Consider the following 17,962-nt stretch of genomic DNA (forward strand, 5'->3'; position numbering starts at 1 on the left):
TCACGAATAAACTCCTTCATGGTTCTCAAATTCATGAACACAATTCACGATTACGGGAATTGATTTTTTTTTTCTGTGTATAGTATACATTTGTTTAAAGATAAGAAATACATAATACATTTTTTCAATTTTTCCCATACAAACTTCGCCTTCGAGTATCAATGGGTAAAAGTTGACCGATTTTGCTCATATTTGGTCCATAGTTCTAAAATAGCCCAAAGAACAATATTCAGCTTGTGGAGTGAGGTCCCGTTTTCTGGCCACCCTACTGAACAGGTGCATGATGCATTTGAAAACAATTTTGCATACAAATGTTGAAACCGTGGCTTGATATTTCATTTTTTTTTACTTTTTTTATTTTCTTGGAAGGAGTTGTACCGCCCCACCGTCACAAGATATCGAAAAATGGACTTCAAATTCGTGATCATAGGCACCATAGTGTGTCCAGCTCATCGAGAAAGGTGGGGCAATAATTTGGACGTTTTGAAAATTACGTCATTTATGAACACCTCCTGATCCAATTGAGAACAAATTCTTGAGGATGGAGGAACAGTTGCACGCTGTGCACGCTAGTGAAAATATACCAAAATTACGTAATTTGTAGGCCGTATTAATTTTCTAAGCAATTTCAAGCTTCGGTTCGGGATTTCGGGAGAAATCGAAGAACGTTTAATGCCTATCGTGGCAATAAACTTAAAATTGAATGAGAGGTAGATTTAAAAAATCTGATTTTGAGTGATTTAATGTTTGACTGCTCAATTCAATGACAAGACACGAAAAATAGCTCCCGGGCCAAATCGCAAAAAAAAAGTATCGATATTTTTTTCTAAATTGTAACTTTTGCTTGACACCTTACAGCTCAAATGTTCAGTATTTACTTTGAAATTAAAGCATTATTCTTAAACAAATAGAAATCATCAAGTTATGCAGATTGATCCGCAACTCTTCTAACCACCAGTTGCTTTCAGTCAACTCATTCAATTACGACCCATGTTGCTGTATAATATTGCCATCTAATTTAATTATCACAACCGGATTTCGTGTGATGTTCAGGCAAAGCTCACAAGTTCCACAAACACACACACACACACTTAACATAAACTTGCCCACGACATCAAATTAGCTCACAATTACTTTTCCATACACCGGCATTTAACAATCAAACAGTTTTCGTGGCAATACTTTTGCTACGCAAAATTCGCACATCTGGCAACACTTTTTAACCCCTAAAATAAGCCCAAAAATTTGGGGGTTAAACCCAGTTTGCATTAGCGGTGTCGGTGGTGGCGATGGCAGCAGGTTTGTGGAATCGGCTAGATTGATCAGCAATAATAGCTCGTAATTTGGGCTTAATTAGGGTCTGCCAAACCGTTCATCACCACACGTGTGTTTGTGTGAGAGTGCATAAATGGTGGCTGCCAACGAAAACAAACCTCCAGTTATTATCATGTTTCTAAATATGAAAATAATGTGCCGTTTTCTGAGCCAGGCTCGGAACTGCACGAGGCATTATTGTTGCTGTATTGGTTTGGTGGTGGTTGATTTGGGTACTTTTGCGTCATCATCAACTTTGTCTTCACCTGTTTACAAACCGTTCTTGAGGCTGCGGCCCGAACAGGTGAAGACATTATGATTTGATTAAATTTATAGTTTAAAATATATTTGACTCATTCGAACCAGCCTCCGGCTGAAAAGCTCTATAATAAAGAATAAAAAAAAAAAAAATATTTGACTCATGCTAATTTTGAAACTCTGGATTAAATTCAAAAATCTTCCCTAATCGTTAAATTTTATGATTGCTCAAAATTGCAACAACTCTTTTTGTAATTTTTCCCAATTCGGGACCCAATGCAAGACTCTCACGTGCATCAGGCAGAAACAGCAACCGTTTTGAGCGTTGAATTTGATTATCATCGCGCGGCTGGCAAAAGTTATGCAGTGCAAACACGCAACAATTTTGTCTCTTTTTCACACCCCTCGTTTCTGAGTTGCTGCTGGTCCACGTGTGGGCGCCCCCGTCAATGCCGCGTGGAGGCCCTTTTTCGGTGTGCAAAAACAGTGGCATTAGGTCGCATTTGGGTGGAATGGATTTGGTTTAATTTGAATATTCACTGTTAATGGCTATGTGGTGCTTTTTAAATAGTTAAAGACTTGGTCGTAAATTCAAATGATTGATATTTTAATTTTAATTTTAATGATATCCATCAACAAGATTAAATCTGCATTTACATAAAATATGAAAAATATATTTATTTTTATTTGTGAAATTCTACCCAAAAAATACTTCTATTAAAATTTTAAGGAGGAACAATTTTATTTTCAAGATGCTTCATTTCATATCAATTAGGAAAAGATTAGCATTCAATCCATCACTGCCACTTGTGAAGTTATGCATCAAATAAATAAAATTATTCTTACAACAATCACACAGAAAGTGTAAATTTTTAGACATGAAAACTCGACAAAGCGAAATAAAGAAACAATTATGAACGATCGAAAAACTTTACATAACATGCTTTTCAAAATTCGTACAAGTTCTAATTTTCTTCGTGTTCTTTTCTCCTTTTTTTCCAGAGGGTCGCGAGTGCGTCAACTGTGGGGCCACGTCGACCCCGCTGTGGCGAAGGGACGGCACCGGCCACTACCTGTGCAATGCCTGTGGGCTGTACTACAAGATGAACGGCCAGAACCGGCCGCTGATCAAGCCCAAGCGAAGACTGGTTAGCGTAAGTACACCAACGACGTTTGGTAACGAATCTCTAGCGGTTGGAAATTGTTTGAAGTTTGCCTAATAATTCTTACCTAAATTAAATGGAATATTCTCGATCTCGTCTATCTCGAATTTGGTTGCTGAAGTACCGAGTTATACTTACAAATGTTTACGGTAGTCGAGCTCGTATCTGTGTCAAACACGTTCTTACCTGAAATCCCTTCGGCCAATTGTCGCACTTACATCAATTTTCAGGCTGTGTCAAGATAGCTCGACAAGATTGAAACTTCTTGCATATGAAAAGTGACAAAAATGCACGGAGCAGGGTTGTTAAAATATCAAAATATCAGCTCTCAGCAACTTAAACTATCTTGCCTGAATATTCATACCTAAAATACAACTGCTCTTCTCTCCGTATTGAAACTTTCAGCGCCGAACATAGCCAAACACGTTTTCGTGTTCTCACACTCGCGATTGACATTTTCCTTTTCTCTCTCATTCCCGCTTCCACGATCATCCTACCGCAACAGCCTTAACCACAAAAACTGCCACAAAACCAATTTCGCAAACGCAGTTTAACGGGACGTCATGCGTGGTCGGCTTTTATCGCCATCCCGCGTTCTCTCATTGCAGTTTTCGAAGAGATTGAGAGACTCAGCGGTGAGAGCGCATAGTCGAGGAAAAGGGGAGGAGTGAAAGAGAGAGAATGACATCGCTGGGAATCACGAGAAACAAAAAGAGATCTCATAAGCTATAGTGATGGCCGCTATACTCTCGGATGTTTTTGGTGCAGAAATAATAAAAAAAAAACGGAATCGACGTAACACCTTATAATGTGGCCCTCTTAAACCTTGCGGTTTCGTTAACGGATCCACAGGCGTGTATCGTTCTTTTCGCGACAAGACTCCGCCTCCCGGATCTCCTAAGTGTGAAGGTATGGCACGGGGAGAAGGCACCGAATACCTATATTAACACTTAGAGTTTTTGCGTCTGCCTCGGGATTCGAACCGACGACCTCTGGATTGTGAGTCCAGTGCGCGGTCCTAATGATCCACACAGGCAGAAATAATCAATTGATAGCTTTTCTATCACTCATTTGCAACACTGGCACGGAGTTTTTTCGATTTTTATTGAATATCTCAGGATTGAAATCGAATTTTGGGGATCTGTGAAGGTCAAAAGGTGAGGCATTGTGAGTTGAACAAATTTGGCCCAAAATCGACGTGTGACAAGTTAGTACGACAGCGACGATATAATAAACTGAGTTTCAATCTGATCGTGATATCTTGACAAGCTCTCCAATGTGAAAAATTACCCAAAGGAATTTCAATCGGAGCTGTTTTGTCACACGTGCATGCACGTGTACTGTTTACATTTTGGATAATAACTTTGGAATTTGACAACCAAACTCAACAAAATTTCGGGAAAACACACATCCATCCATGTAATTGCTTACATGGATTGTGAATAGCAATTCAAACAAAAGTACGTGTGACAATATTGCACAATCACGACGCAATGGTAGTTTGCAAGAATTGCTTAATGTGTAAGTTATTCCAGATAATTGAACTCCCTCTTGTTTTACAAAGTAGTTACATCATAAACACAGAAAATTACTGCTACCACCCGACAGCACACACAAACAGACTCGTGGGGAAGTGCCGGGTGCATCCATCCGGTAAGATCGGCACATAAATTGGACGCGTCATTCAAATAAAAAGACGTCAGCCGCGGTCGGGTCGGCGTGTGACCTCCAGAAACGACCTACAGGAGAAGCAGAAGCAGTTACGAGGAGGAAGGGCCCACTACACACTCACAGAAAAGACCCTCGACCCGGCTCGCGCGGTCTGCCTGTAATTATTATGTACTACTATGCTATGCTATGCTGTTTGCCCGCCACCCGACCCCCCGGTCCTTCAACCTCCCTTGTCCAGCAGGTTCCGCGCGACCCGGCGTGGGCTTCTGGCTTTTAAGTCAAGAGATGGATGTAACTGATAAGACCCAGAGAGGCCTGCACAACAACAACAACTACAGCAGCGGCAGGCAGCAGCAACAGCAGAATAAGTACAGGAACTAACCATCACAAAAGCAAATTAGAAAAGTCAGGGAGAAAAACCGTTTGTTCATTTTCCCAGAAAACTCGTTTTGTGGGGCGCCCCCCGTCTTTTGGACCTGGGCCAAGCAAACAAGAGAGGAGAGGTCCTAAAATAGGACACATCATGCACAAAAACCGGGGTGCTTGTCGTCGTCGGAGCTCCATTGTGTCTGCCCTGGACAGTGTAATTGCTATCAGCCCGCGTGGAATTCGTGTACGGGTACCCAGAGCTGAATTGTAGCTACTGCTACTGGTGAATGGAGCAGGATTGAGGCTGCCAGAAACACCTGCGAAATTCGCGTGATTTGCTTTTGCTTCAGGGATGACATTGAAGCGTGGTGATTTTGTATCGATTAATAATTTGAATATTGAAGCAAGCATTGTTATATGAAGGTTTAGATAACATTGCATTTTGCGCAATTTTCAATGTTTCACCTTAAAAGTTGAACAGATTTTTTCCTATTTCCTATTTTGCCTTTTGTCGCACTTACATCAATTTTCAGACTGGATCACGATAAGATGGAAACTTCGATCATATGAAAAGTGACAAAAATGCACGGAGTTTTTTCGGTTTTTATGGAATATCTCAGGATTGCAATTGAATTTTGGGGATCTGTGATGGTCAAAAAGTGAGGCATTATGAGCTGCACATACGACAAAATAGCACGACAGCGATGAAATGTCAAAATAAAATGTAATGTGGCTACAATGCACGCAGTTTTAATGTATAAGACTTGCAAATGCTTGTCCAATGAAGTTGAATGTAATGGATTAGACAATTTTTTTTTTTAAATTTTCAGTCATCTGAACAATCTTTAGCCCTGTTAATTATTGTAGAATTCCAATTTCGTGAAGCCCAGTAACATAAATAAGTCACCACATTAAGCTATGCTGGTGGATAATCCACGACATTGTGGTAGCTGCATCTCCCAGCATCCCACATAGCTGGTGCCACCTCTTAACCAGGGACGCCGAAGACGCAAGTCTCATCCCAGAAATCCAACCAGACCAGACATTGGCATTGTACCCATCGTCGACGACAAAACGAAACGACCTGAAATGTGAGCATGCTATTGAACCCCGCACGCGGGGACCCACGACATCAACTCGAACAACAGCAACGAAAAAAAAAAACATACGTGAGACAGGTTGTTTTATGTATTCCTCAATTTAATTAGTTTACATCCGATATAAATAAGGAAGCGATTTAAATTATTTCAGATTTGTGTGTTCCTCGCTTGTTAGGACAAGCCCGAAGACACGGCTGCGCTGGAGAACCCACCACCGGGACGGACGGTCTAACGATCGAAACAAGAGCACAAGGCAAACCACGGACCAGGGCCTTGTTCCTGCAGACATAACCTCAAACCTGCAGCCTCCACAACTCGAGGGGGGAGAAAAGCCAAGGAGTTGGCGTTTTTCTTGCCTCCGAAGAGAGGTCTTGTCGTCGAGGCCGTGTCCCCTTTGTCGTCTACCCAAATTGAAAAGAATAACCAGAGCCGAAAAAATGCTTGCGGACAGGGGGCTGGGGTCCCCCCCCCCTGAAGGGGGGTACAAAAGATGCGTTCGGGATTGCATCCCGGGGGCGGCGGGAATCAACCCTAAATTGTCGTATTCAAATCAGTCCGCAATAAAAATCAAACTGCACCGAAGAGTTGCAGACGGAGAAGTGGGACGGGGAAGGCCCTTTTATCTGCGCCAGCATCGATCGGCGATTCCGCGGAGATAAGACGGAAGCGCACCGGCACCGGCCATGACGGCGGCGGCGACCCGAAGGACGGAAATTGCTCCCTGAGCGATTGGAGGCCTGCAGAGTTACGCAAAATTATGTTGCAGGAAAGGAGAGGGCGGCGAGACTTCATGAAAAGGGAAATTCTGTGGAAACTGATCGTTTCCCACGATACGGAGGCTGATTACTGTTCGATTGATGGTTGATATGTTGAATATGGAAAAAGGTAACCAAGTTGGTTTACACATCGTCGTGATCGTGCTATCTTGTTGCACGTGCATTTTGGAGAAAATTCAGGTAAGAACGCCAGTTTGTTATTCACCTTTTGACCTTCATACATTCTCAAAACTAAATTTTCATCCTGAGATATTCAACAATAACCGTAAAAAGTCCAGGGCGTTCGTTGAAACACTATGTTCCACACACTTCGAAAAAATCGTGTAATTTTATGTTTATTTGATGCACATATCTGGAGCGTTAAACAAGACGCAACATTACATCTGTTTTGAAAATTACACGACCCAATTTGTCAGCCGCTATGGTCGTGTAAAATTACATGAATCGCTTTTCTGTTGGAAATGATTCTTATTGGACATTGTTCATTCTTATTGGGTGTGCAAAAAAAACGACATGTGCAAGAGAAAGTAAATATTTTATTCGTTTAATTTTACAAAAACTGCATAGATTTTCAACAAACACTACATTTTTCGACACTTTGCACAAATATAAATATTTTTACCTTCACAATCTCTACATTTCACTGATTTTCCCTACAAATCCTTCAGCAGCGGCTAGCCGGTTCTGATGATCACTTTTGTCACTTCCCCCAGCACGGTTTTAAAACTTCTTCAGGAACTTTCACAATCCTGGCATTTGTACGGCTAGAAACGGCCTTATCCATGGTGCTGACGCTGATTGCCGATTCTTTTCCGCTGCCGTTGCGATGCGTGTCCGGGAGAAGCGACAGCTGCGAACGATTTTGGGGAATCTGTAGCAAAAATAGAATTGATTACTTTAGATTTCATTAGAAACTAATAACACCCAGTATACTGACCTTAGTAAACGACTTCAAACAGCCCCACCTGCCTTTTCCGGCCAAGAATCTTTCTCAGAACGCTCCGAAAAGGTTCCGAGTCTCACGATCTCCGTTTTCTTATGTTTACAAACATGGCCGACCTTGCCAAACGAGGCCAGTCTTGACAGCAAAAATTATAGCTTATGTGACGCAAAATTACATCTTAAATGACGCTCCAGCTATGTGCATCTTATAAGACGTAAAATTAAGACTGGAGTGATGGACCAATGATGTAATATCACATTTTCAATAAAATTGGTGTCATGTGTAGCATTACGTCAAATCAGACACATTTTTACATTGAAAAGTCAATTACAGTTTATAAATTTAAGTGAGATTCGTGTTTACGTTGGATGTAAAATTCATATTTTTTTAGTGTGCATTCCAGAGGTCCCAAATATTCTTAGCATGGTTCTCCGAACAATCTGTGCTCAACCTCAACCCACTTCATCGAATCATCTCTGCGGAAAATTTTACGCAGTAGGCCTGGCCACTTCAACGTTTGTGATTTTCCAATGCATTCTAATGCAAAGGTGCACTACACATGCTAATAGATGATATGAAGAAGGCTAAGCGTAATCTAACCTAAAGCTTTCTCCAGGATCTCTTCGAAAGATTGGCTGCACTCCAGCCGGACCCTAAGATGACAGTTTTCGTGAGTTGCGCGTATTCACCGACAGATGGCAAGTGGGCCTCGTCGGAGTCCGCTCATTAAAAACGCAACTCATAATTTGCATGGAAAACTTTTTTTCGTGACGGCTTTCGCGGCACGCTCACATCAACTGTTCTCTAAACAAGTTTTTAAGGAAATTGATTCCAGAATGCTTATTTTGTCGTTTTAAACCGAAACAAGGCAAAAAACTATATTTTTTGCAATTCCGTCGTGAAACTACGTACTTTTCCTGTCATTCTTGAACGACGATTAGCCTAGTTTTCTGTACCAAAAATAACAGAATCGAATAGCAACACTTTTCAAAATAAATGCTGAAAAGTTCTACTTTTCAGCACTGAAATGGGTGCTGAAAAGTTGAACTTTTCAGCACTTGTTTCGAAAAGTAACACTTTTCAACATTTTTTTTTATTTAAACGATTTATTGACAAAATACATGCAAATTTGACTTAAAATTTCACTCAATGGGTGTTTTTCGGAATTGCAAAAATGTTGTATGGAACTCGTTGCAAAACTTGATTTTTTCAGCACTCTTCGTATTTATCCAACTCGGTGAACCTCGTTGGATAAATGTACGACTCGTGCTGAAAAAATCCTCTTTTTGCAACTTGTTGCATAAACTACTATTTTTAAACTGTTTGCCAAAAGTTTGACTAGATAATATCGAAGGCCGCCATCTTAGGCCCACTGGGCCCACAAAAAGAGGTACCGTAATCTGGGGTGAATCGGGACTACAGTCTTAATAGGGACAGCAGTTTTTAGAGCACTTAAAGCTTTTAAATTTGGAAATGGATGTACACATTTTGTTGGCCTGAGTATGTTCTAACTGAAACCAATCAGATAAATCAAAATATTGTGCTCCAACATGGTTAAAACTGCTGTCCCAATTTGCCCCATGTGTCCCGATTGACCCCAGTTTACGGTACGCTCAGTTTGTATGGGAGCTGTCAACATGCTCCCGGGCTGCTGCACTCAGTTTTGTTAGATTAGATTAGATTTGAGATATTTAACAATAACCGTGAAAACTCTGTGCAACGTTCACACTCGACCTGCATTTGAAAAAAAATAATAGGAATTTAATTCAGATGCAATTTAACAAAATTGAAGAAAAGTAAAGTAAAAAGTAAAAAATATATTTATATTTAAAAAGTAAAGAATCTGCTTTTTTCAAGTTTTGTTTTTACTTTCATTTTGTAAACTATAATTTTTTCGCATTTTCATGATAATACACCATAAAAACCCAGCTCTTGAGTCGACTGCAACCTTGACCGTGACCTGCTCTGAAGCTTTAATAAGGTTTTCCTTGGTGAACTGCTCTTCGTTGTCCCCCCGAAAAGGTGCGTGTCTCGAGGCTAAAAAGCAATTAAGATCCAAAAGGGGACCAAGCTCTCCCCGAAATAAACAAAAAAAAACAAGGATGGAAACCCAAAATAACACCCTTTGTGGAGCACGGTGGGAAACAGCTCGCGAAGTTCAGTGTTGTTGCTTCAGGATTCGATCCCCTCCGTCGCGATTCGAAGGGCCCAAACCCTGCCCTACGAAGGGTTTCAATTTTAACGAGGTTAAGCCCCCTTTTCGGCTCGATATCTGCCGGAGATGCTCAATCCAGCGCTTTCGCGAATCGAATCGTCGTCGTCGTTTTTCATTAACTCGCAGGGATCTTTTTTTTTTCTCTCCTGACTTCTTTCGGAAACACAATTTTCATCCGAGACGCAAGTCACGTGTTTTGCGGGCTGCATCGCAATGGAAATGAGGGGCGTTTCGGGTTCGATTATTGTTCTGGAGGTTCTGAGGACGTCATCGTTGATGCAGCGTTTTTTCTTATTAATATTCTCCTGGCAGGTTCGACGTCTTCCCCGTGGTATCGAAGTCTAGTGCGTACTGGGAACTTGGCCACGGATCGTCTGATCTGCTTTTCGCACCGATATGCTGGAGAACTTTGTTGTAGGCCGGGTTGCGGTTTTTGATAACATAACGAGACCCTTGCGAGGACTGCTGCAGAAACAACAACAGACGGTTATGCCGATTGTGGGAGTAGATCGGCTAATATTTCCAACATTTTTTTTTTGTTGTGCTTTTTTTACTCATACAGTGATGCAAGGTTGTTGAACTTGATTTTGGACTGCACCACCGACCCCAACGATTCAAATTTTTATATCGCATGAAAATCTTCTCATGATTTCATACTAGTGCATAATTTCTAAACCACATTTTTTACACTATAAATACTAGACAAAAGTAAGTGACTATTGCTCAGAGAAGTTGCCTAACAGTACAATTATTAAAAATGTTTTCTTTAAATTCATTCGAAAAGGTTACAACCAAATAATTCTTAGATAATACATTACGGGAATGTTATCTCAAGAAAAAACCCCAAGATTATGTGGTTATTTGTTATATGTTCCTTTACTTTTAACAATTAATCAAAACTCATCAATTCTGCCAAGGAAAATATGTTTTTTAATTTTTGATTTGGTTGAAACTTTGTGCGTACATTCCCTATGATAATAGAAGATCATTTCGCACCATTTGGTCGTTTAAACAAGTCTCCATACAATGTAGACAACTGTCTTTACAACAAGGCTATGAAAATATTAAAAAGATGAATTTGAGGATGAATTTCTGATTGATAGGTGTCTTTGGCAAAGTTGCAAGTAGGACTTATCAAAAAGCATTTTTGAAAATTATTTTTTTTGGGTTTGTTTTTGATTACCAATTTTTTTTAACTTTTAAACTTTAACGCATGATGGTCAAAATTTATCAGCAGCGTTGCCATTTTTATGAAAAAATCATAAATTTTATAAAACATCCAAAAAATATGCAAAAATATAATTCATTTCACCGTTTTCAAGTTATTACCACTTAAAATTGATAGAGTACTTTATGGCTTTGCACCATGGGTGTTAATATATTAATAGGACCTTTTAAAAAATAATCTAGATATTTGGAAACAATTTGTTTTTTTTTGCATTTTTAATCACCAAACACAAAGATATATAAAAAACTTTTTTTTTCTGTGTTTTTCACTAATATCCACTATTATTTAAACCAAAACAAGTTTCAGTTAATGTCTAAACGCATTTTGTTTTAATTGAAAAGGTTATGATTTGATTTTATCGCAAAAAATGGGAAAATCAATCATAATTTAACAAAAAAAGTGACGCGAAAATATGAAAAATAGTTGCAATACTATCAGAAACCAATAATGACTAGACATGAAATATGAAAAGAAAAAAATACAAAAATGTGAGATGAACAACTAACAGTTTTTCGTAGTGCAAGATTTGCTTAAAAAAAGGTTCATAATGACTTCCGAAAAAAAAAATGCGAAAAAAAGTTGATACACGGAGAAAAAAGAGTTCCCAAAATCGTTAACAAGCGTTCATGAAAATAGGAACCTCGAACAAAGTGTTCAAATCCCATGGTACGATTTTGAAAAACGTACCATGAAATTTGAACACTTTATTCGTGGTTCCCATTTTCATGAACGCTTGTTCACGATTTTGGGAACTCTTTTTTCTCCGTGTAGTTGAGTGTTAAGTTTCAGTAGAGTGTGATTTTTTTCTGATAAGTAACTGCAACTTTGCTGAAGACGTTCAGAAAATCTGCAATACTGTATGCAGCCATTTCACGTCAAACAGGAAGGGCGTTTTCGTCAATATTCGCAAAACCACATTACAAAAATCATATCTCTAAAAGATAGGCTATATGTTGGGCGTTTAAGGAAAAAAAAGTGGAGGTTCGAAAAAACTAGCTAAATATTTGAAAAGGTCCTATGAAAATTTCAATTCAATTTATTTTATTAGTAAATAATCAATTAACAATTCCGTATTTCTTATAACCTAATAGAGTTTTGGAGTTCCTTTCAACTATGATTTGAACTATAATTCATTTTGATGTAATTGGATATTCTAACAATGGGTTTGGCAAGAGAAGGAAAAATTAAAAAAAAACCTTCTAGATTTACTAAGGAAAAGGATAGAAATAGAAAAGCTTAAAACTAAATCACAGTATGTTTTGTCTATTGACGTCGAAAAACTTCGCTGCACAAGGCAGCTTATCCGTTGTAGATGTACTTCATCATCAGCTCACTGAGAGCTTGGAATTGTTCTGCCTTGTTCCGGCAGGCACGGAAGCGCGTGAGCATCTCTCCAGCAAGAGCGAAAAACTCGGGAAGCGTGAAGAGGTCATCTCCGGTGACGTCTGCTTGTCCCGGTGAAGTACCGCTCCCAGAAGCGGCTACTCTAGCGTACGAACCTCCCCAACCGGGAGGGAACGCTGGGTTGGTCGATGGAACCGCTCCGCCGCCAGCTGCTGCAGCGTTCGAGCTCGAAGTCTTTGGAGGTTGGCGGGACGCTGGCGCTTTCTTCCTCTTGTCCTGCTCCTCGAGGTACTTTTTCCGCGCGGCACAGCCACGGAAATTCGCCGTGTGGTTGCCACCACAGTTCGCACACTTGACGCGCGCTTTGTGCTGCTGGGCGTTTTCCCCCAGCTGGTCTTTCCGCGGAAGATTGCACCTTTCGGTGAAGTGGGTCTCACCGCACTTTACGCACCGGGGTGGAAGATTGCAATTTCTGGAACCGTGTCCGAATTTCTGACAGCGGTGGCATTGCGCTGCGTCGGCCGGATTCTTCGTATAGAATCGTCACGTCACAAAGAAGCCGTCCAGTGCTTTGATCTGCCGTAGGTCCTGGATTTTGACGGACCCGCGATCGAAGTACAGGAGGTACAAGGTGTACGTACCTGTCACCGTAGTCGATTTTGAGAGCACCTTTATCTCTCGAGGCTTTACCTTGACGCCCGTCAGGTGTTCTTCCAGGTCGGAGATCGGGCGGTCCGGATATCCCTGAAGGACGATCTTCACTGGGACCTTCTCTGCTGGGTCAAATGTGAAGAATTTGAAGTTTCGCAACTTCAACTTCTTCACCACCAAGTCGAAATGCAGCTTCTTGTGGGTAATCACTTGCACAGAAGTTTTGCCAATTTTGAGACAATATTGGAGTCCCTCAAGCAACTCGTCAACATCGTCAGCCAACGTATCCATTAGCATTAGCATTAGCATTAGCATTTTAGGACGCCCTATCCACGGATGGCTCCACAACGCTTATCCCACTGTTTGGTCTGGTTGTGTTAGACCCTCATCCGGAACAATAATCCAACACGGGAGATACCATGTCTTCATCTTTTGATGAGTGTGTAATACAGCCCAGGGCATAAGGGGGTCCTTGCCGGGTCTAAGCTATCCTTTGGGGAGCGGAAGGAATATTAGTAAACACCTATCTAAAGTGCGCAAGGATCCCTACGACACCTTAGGGGTATAGTTGTTTGTAGGGAGGTTTTGGACTCAATGTTAGTAGAAAGGTAGGACCCTAGGATATACCTCGAAAGGTATTGCGGGTTGATAAAAAGTGGTTTAAATTTTGTTTTTGGTTAAACTCGCACAGCCGGCTGTACCGAGGAAAAGAATAGGATTTATAATGATATATATTTTATTTTAATAATAAAAACAAACGATCGGGTGTTTGGGGATGCAACTCGCCTAATTATTGTCTTATTTTGTGTGGAATGCGAATTAAACATAATTTAAAAGATGAAAGAAATTTAAACTCAAACAGCCGACCGAACAGAAAATCTACTTGTTATCTACCATTTTTTGAAAAATGCTACCATTTTATACTCGAATTAAGTGTTACATCATTAAATAAAACGCGGAAAAGAAATGTTATTAATATCAACCAGCAAAAAAGTTGAACTTCAAAACCGAGCACGAAACAGCCTGCCGATCGAAGCAAGCCTTGCGAGGGCAAGCGCACCGGCGGAACTGGCCGGTTTTCTTTCATTTTTCACTTCTTTTTTTCCTTTTTCGCCAAAACCGAGCACGAAACAGCCTGCCGATCGAAGCAAGCCTTGCGAGGGCAAGCGCACCGGCGGAACTGGCCGGTTTTCTTTCATTTTTCACATCGTCAGCCAACGTATCCAAAACAAAAATTGGAGGTGGTCGTCGTTCCGTCGGAGAGTTACCGTTTTTCTGCTTTCCTTGCTTGCGCGCAAGTTCATCATCGTCATCGTCGTCGCCAGCATTGCTGCTGTCACTGTCGGTGTTGTTTTCATCTCCACTCAGCATCTCAAATTCGTTGCTGGTGGGAACGTTGGAAGTGGTTGTTGTCGTAGTGCTGGTGGTCTGCTGCTGCTGCTGCTGGCCGGAAGTGCTTCCGGATGCCCGAGTCGATTGTCTCGTCCGTACTGGGGACTCACGTGGACGGTATGACACGTGTAAAAATGAAGGATCGGTGACGTCACCGGGCACGCTCCCGTGCGCGATGGCGGTCGATGCGGCGTTGGTATGTTTACCTTTCTGCACTCTGCCGGTAGATGAACTTCGCGGGTTTTTCGAGGCCGCACTCGAACTGCCTCGGCCACGGCCGGCCCTTGGCATGCTGGAGGAGCAAACTCGCGGGTAATCACAGTTAAATACGGCGTAAAAATCGAAAAGTTTGAAGAGCTCCGAACACTTGACTGTTGCTGGCTGGTGTTGCCAGTCCCGATCAAGGTATGAAAATTTTATTTGTTGATTTGAAAATATTTTTCCTGATTCCTTGAAATATTATAAAAAATAAAAAAAAATGAATATCCATTAACAGGATTGTGAGGTATTATTTTTGGAGAACTCGAAAAATGACAAAAACGGATATAAATCAACTTGTAGGTATTATACTAAAACAGCAAACTTTAAAATTAAAGCAATGAACAATGTATTTATTGGTATTAAACTCATTGAAATTGTAATACGCAGCTTTTAAAACAATAATCAAAGAAAAAAAATGTTTGCAATACATTTCTTCAGAACAATTGTTTCATTGTTTTGAAATTATAGCAAAATGTCTTGCTAAAAAAACACTTTTATTTTTTGTCCTTACAAGCAAATGCAACAACAATTCTAGGATATTGAATGTTGTGTCATTGCTCTTTAAATTTTCTTTTTGATTACATTTTCATTTTCATAACATTTTCGAAGACTTTTTTTTCGATTGCTGAACAAAAGTGCCTCAAAAAATTTGCAGAATTCCCTAACACGAACGTGCTCCTGAATTTTCGAAAGCAATTGAGAGATTCGACAGAAACGTGCACGCATCCTGGTGGCGAGTAGAAGCACTACGCAACGATGTTCGGAATGACAGCGTGCTTGGAAATATTATTTTTTTTGCAGTTTTTGATTTTTATTTCCTTCAAATATTTTTTAACGTCGATGAAAGTTATTGTAAAGTGTGGCAATCGCATAAACGAATCGAACGATGTATAAATCATAGGGGCTGAGTTAATTTTTCATGTTTTTTCCTCAAATTTACCAAAAAGATCTTTTGAAAAATTGATTTAAATATGATTTATTTGATTGATAATGCTCCTTATGTGTGTATTATTGATAGAACAAACTATTAGAGTCATATTACAGCATAATTACAATAATTTTCTCAAAAAATTGCCAGTTATTCGAATTTTTCCAAAAAATTCCAAAAAATCACCAAAATGCATTTTTAAGGTCAATATTTTGGTCAAAGGGGAAGAAAAGTAAAGTTTAAACACTTTTACATAACATTTCATCATTACTTTTAACTTTTGCAACATTTAACTCAATTTATCCAAAATATCGATCATCTTTTTAGAAAAATCGTTTAAATAAAATACCAGTCACAATTAATCACTACAAATCACCACGCATTATGATCGTTAGCGAAATTGCCACACTTTGCAATACCCCACTTTTCTGAAAATGCTTGATTTTTCATCATAAACGCGATTTTTCCCTAAAAACTGCTCAAACTGTATGGGGGCTGTCATTCCGAACACCGCTGGAACAACAGCGAACCTAGCGGAAAAAACGTCGTCGAATTCTTCAATTACCTTCTAGCCCAATCAACGGCACCTGTGCCACAACCCGTCACTCCACCGGCGAAAAGAACCGTATCGAATGCCCGTTAATTTTCGTCGAATTAGGACCCCTCCAAATAGATCGAACCCACCAGACAAGGAAATTAACCGATCCACTATCTTTCTCTTTTTTCTCTCCCTCTATGCGGAGCCCCCCTCACCATCATGGCATTGTATGGCACTGGCGATGCTCATCACGCATGATTTCTTCCTTCCTTCCTCACTGAGCGCGTTCTCAACTTCTCGTCTCGCTCGCTCCACCGCCAAAGCTTCGAGTCGCGCTAGAACGAAAGAGCAGACGCGCAACGAGGGAGAGCTCGTAAAGAAACACCTGATAATCTAAAAGATCTCGTTCATGCTAATAAGATCGAATAAAATCGATAAGCTCAATTAGCAAAACAAACAAAAATCTCATGGCGCTCGTTTTCGTCTCTTTCTCGCTCTCTCTCTCTCTCTCTCTCTTTCTCGTTTCGTCTCTCTTTCGAGGGCCACGAAGACGCCGCCGCGGCGTGGTGACCGCGAGGAGACGTTTAGAGGTTGCGTTATTTTTTTTATTTCTGGTAGAAGATCGCGCGATTGCTCGACTATTATGAGAGGCTTCCATATCGGCGCGACGGCGCGGTCGTTTTGTATGAGCAGAAGAGCGCACCCATATGAGAGCGAGAGAGAGCCGCGTGATTTGATGAACGAGCAGAAGAACGGAAGAGACCCACGAAAAACAAGCGAATCCGGAGCATCAAACGGAAGAGTTGCGACTCGTTTCGGGCTGAGAAATCTCAGGGATCACATCGCGAAACTCACAAAAAAAAAGAACACAAAATCGCAACAAGTGGCACACGAATGTGGTGCCGACGAAAAACCCCGCAGAAAAACATGGGTGAAAAAAGGCAAAAATTATCTTGTCTTTACGATGCTTGTCCAAAGTTGTTGCTACTTACAATTAAAAATTATCATAAATATAGCGTGTTTATGAGCGAGTTTCGTTCGAGAGCAAGGAGAGCTGAGCGCTCACACGAAGGAGCTCTCGCGCCGGTTGACGACTCTGTTGGTGGTGGAGCGCGCCCGAATCTTCTTCGGCACGAACAGCAAAACGATGACAACATCGATTCTGGAGATGGCTATAAAATAAACTGCGGCTGAAGATCACGCTGTGAGCCAAAGTGGATGATGGAGCGTCCAGCTGCCGAAAAGAATTAATATATTTCTCATTTTTCGTTCCCCGTGTGGGAAATATCCGCAGGTTGGTTGGTGGGATGCTGGGCAATTTAAAAATTTGTAAGTCTGGTAAGCCTCTGGCGGATTTTTGGGGCGAAACAGGCTAAAGTCTTGTATAGTATTTTGTAGTCGATATTGGCTCGCATTAACGACATGACAACGTTTGGGAATTTTGGGACATCGTTTTAATATCTTTTGACTACCGGTAGTGTTCTGTATTTAAACTCCGTCAACTAGGGTGAATCGAGACTGGGACATTTTTGATATGGGGCCATCCATAAACCACGTGGACACTTTAGGTGGGGGGGGGGGGGGGGTATGGCAATTGTCCACGCTCCATACAAAAAAGATTTTTTTTGTATGGACAAATGTCCACGAAGCCCCCACGAAGGGGTTTAAGATTTCCAAAAAAGTGACCACGTGGTTTATGGATGGTCCCTATACAGCAATTCCCCACGAAAACAGCACTGAAAAAAAACAAGTGCTCGGATCAGGCTCAAAATTTTTCTGGGGGTCCCTGGCCGAAATAATTTGACCCGTAT

At 40.8% G+C, this 17,962-nt stretch overlaps 1 protein-coding gene and 1 long non-coding RNA gene across 4 annotated transcripts in view; one reads left to right on the forward strand and one right to left on the reverse strand.

Annotated features, from left to right (window-relative positions):
* LOC120426396 (GATA-binding factor C-like) overlaps nucleotides 1-5,200 on the forward strand; it is a 227,657-nt gene extending 222,457 nt beyond the window's left edge. The window contains exon 4 of one of the 3 annotated variants that reach the window (XM_039591152.2): nucleotides 2,575-5,200. In XM_039591152.2, coding sequence (XP_039447086.1) covers nucleotides 2,575-2,792 — 218 coding nt within the window. In that variant the 3' untranslated portion in view covers nucleotides 2,793-5,200. The remainder of the gene's footprint in view (nucleotides 1-2,574) is intronic. The other 2 variants (XM_039591151.2, XM_039591150.2) reach the window with 2 other exon arrangements.
* Nucleotides 5,201-7,167: 1,967 nt separating this feature from the next.
* On the reverse strand, nucleotides 7,168-7,989 carry LOC120426399 (uncharacterized). The gene is made up of 2 exons (XR_005606695.2): nucleotides 7,589-7,989; nucleotides 7,168-7,522 (listed from the first exon to the last, which is right to left on the reverse strand). It is a non-coding gene; the product is annotated as an uncharacterized LOC120426399 (long non-coding RNA).
* Nucleotides 7,990-17,962: the final 9,973 nt, after the last annotated feature.

The sequence above is a fragment of the Culex pipiens genome, chromosome 1 (genome assembly GCF_016801865.2).
Source record: "Culex pipiens pallens isolate TS chromosome 1, TS_CPP_V2, whole genome shotgun sequence".
Taxonomy (NCBI): Eukaryota; Metazoa; Arthropoda; class Insecta; order Diptera; family Culicidae; genus Culex; species Culex pipiens.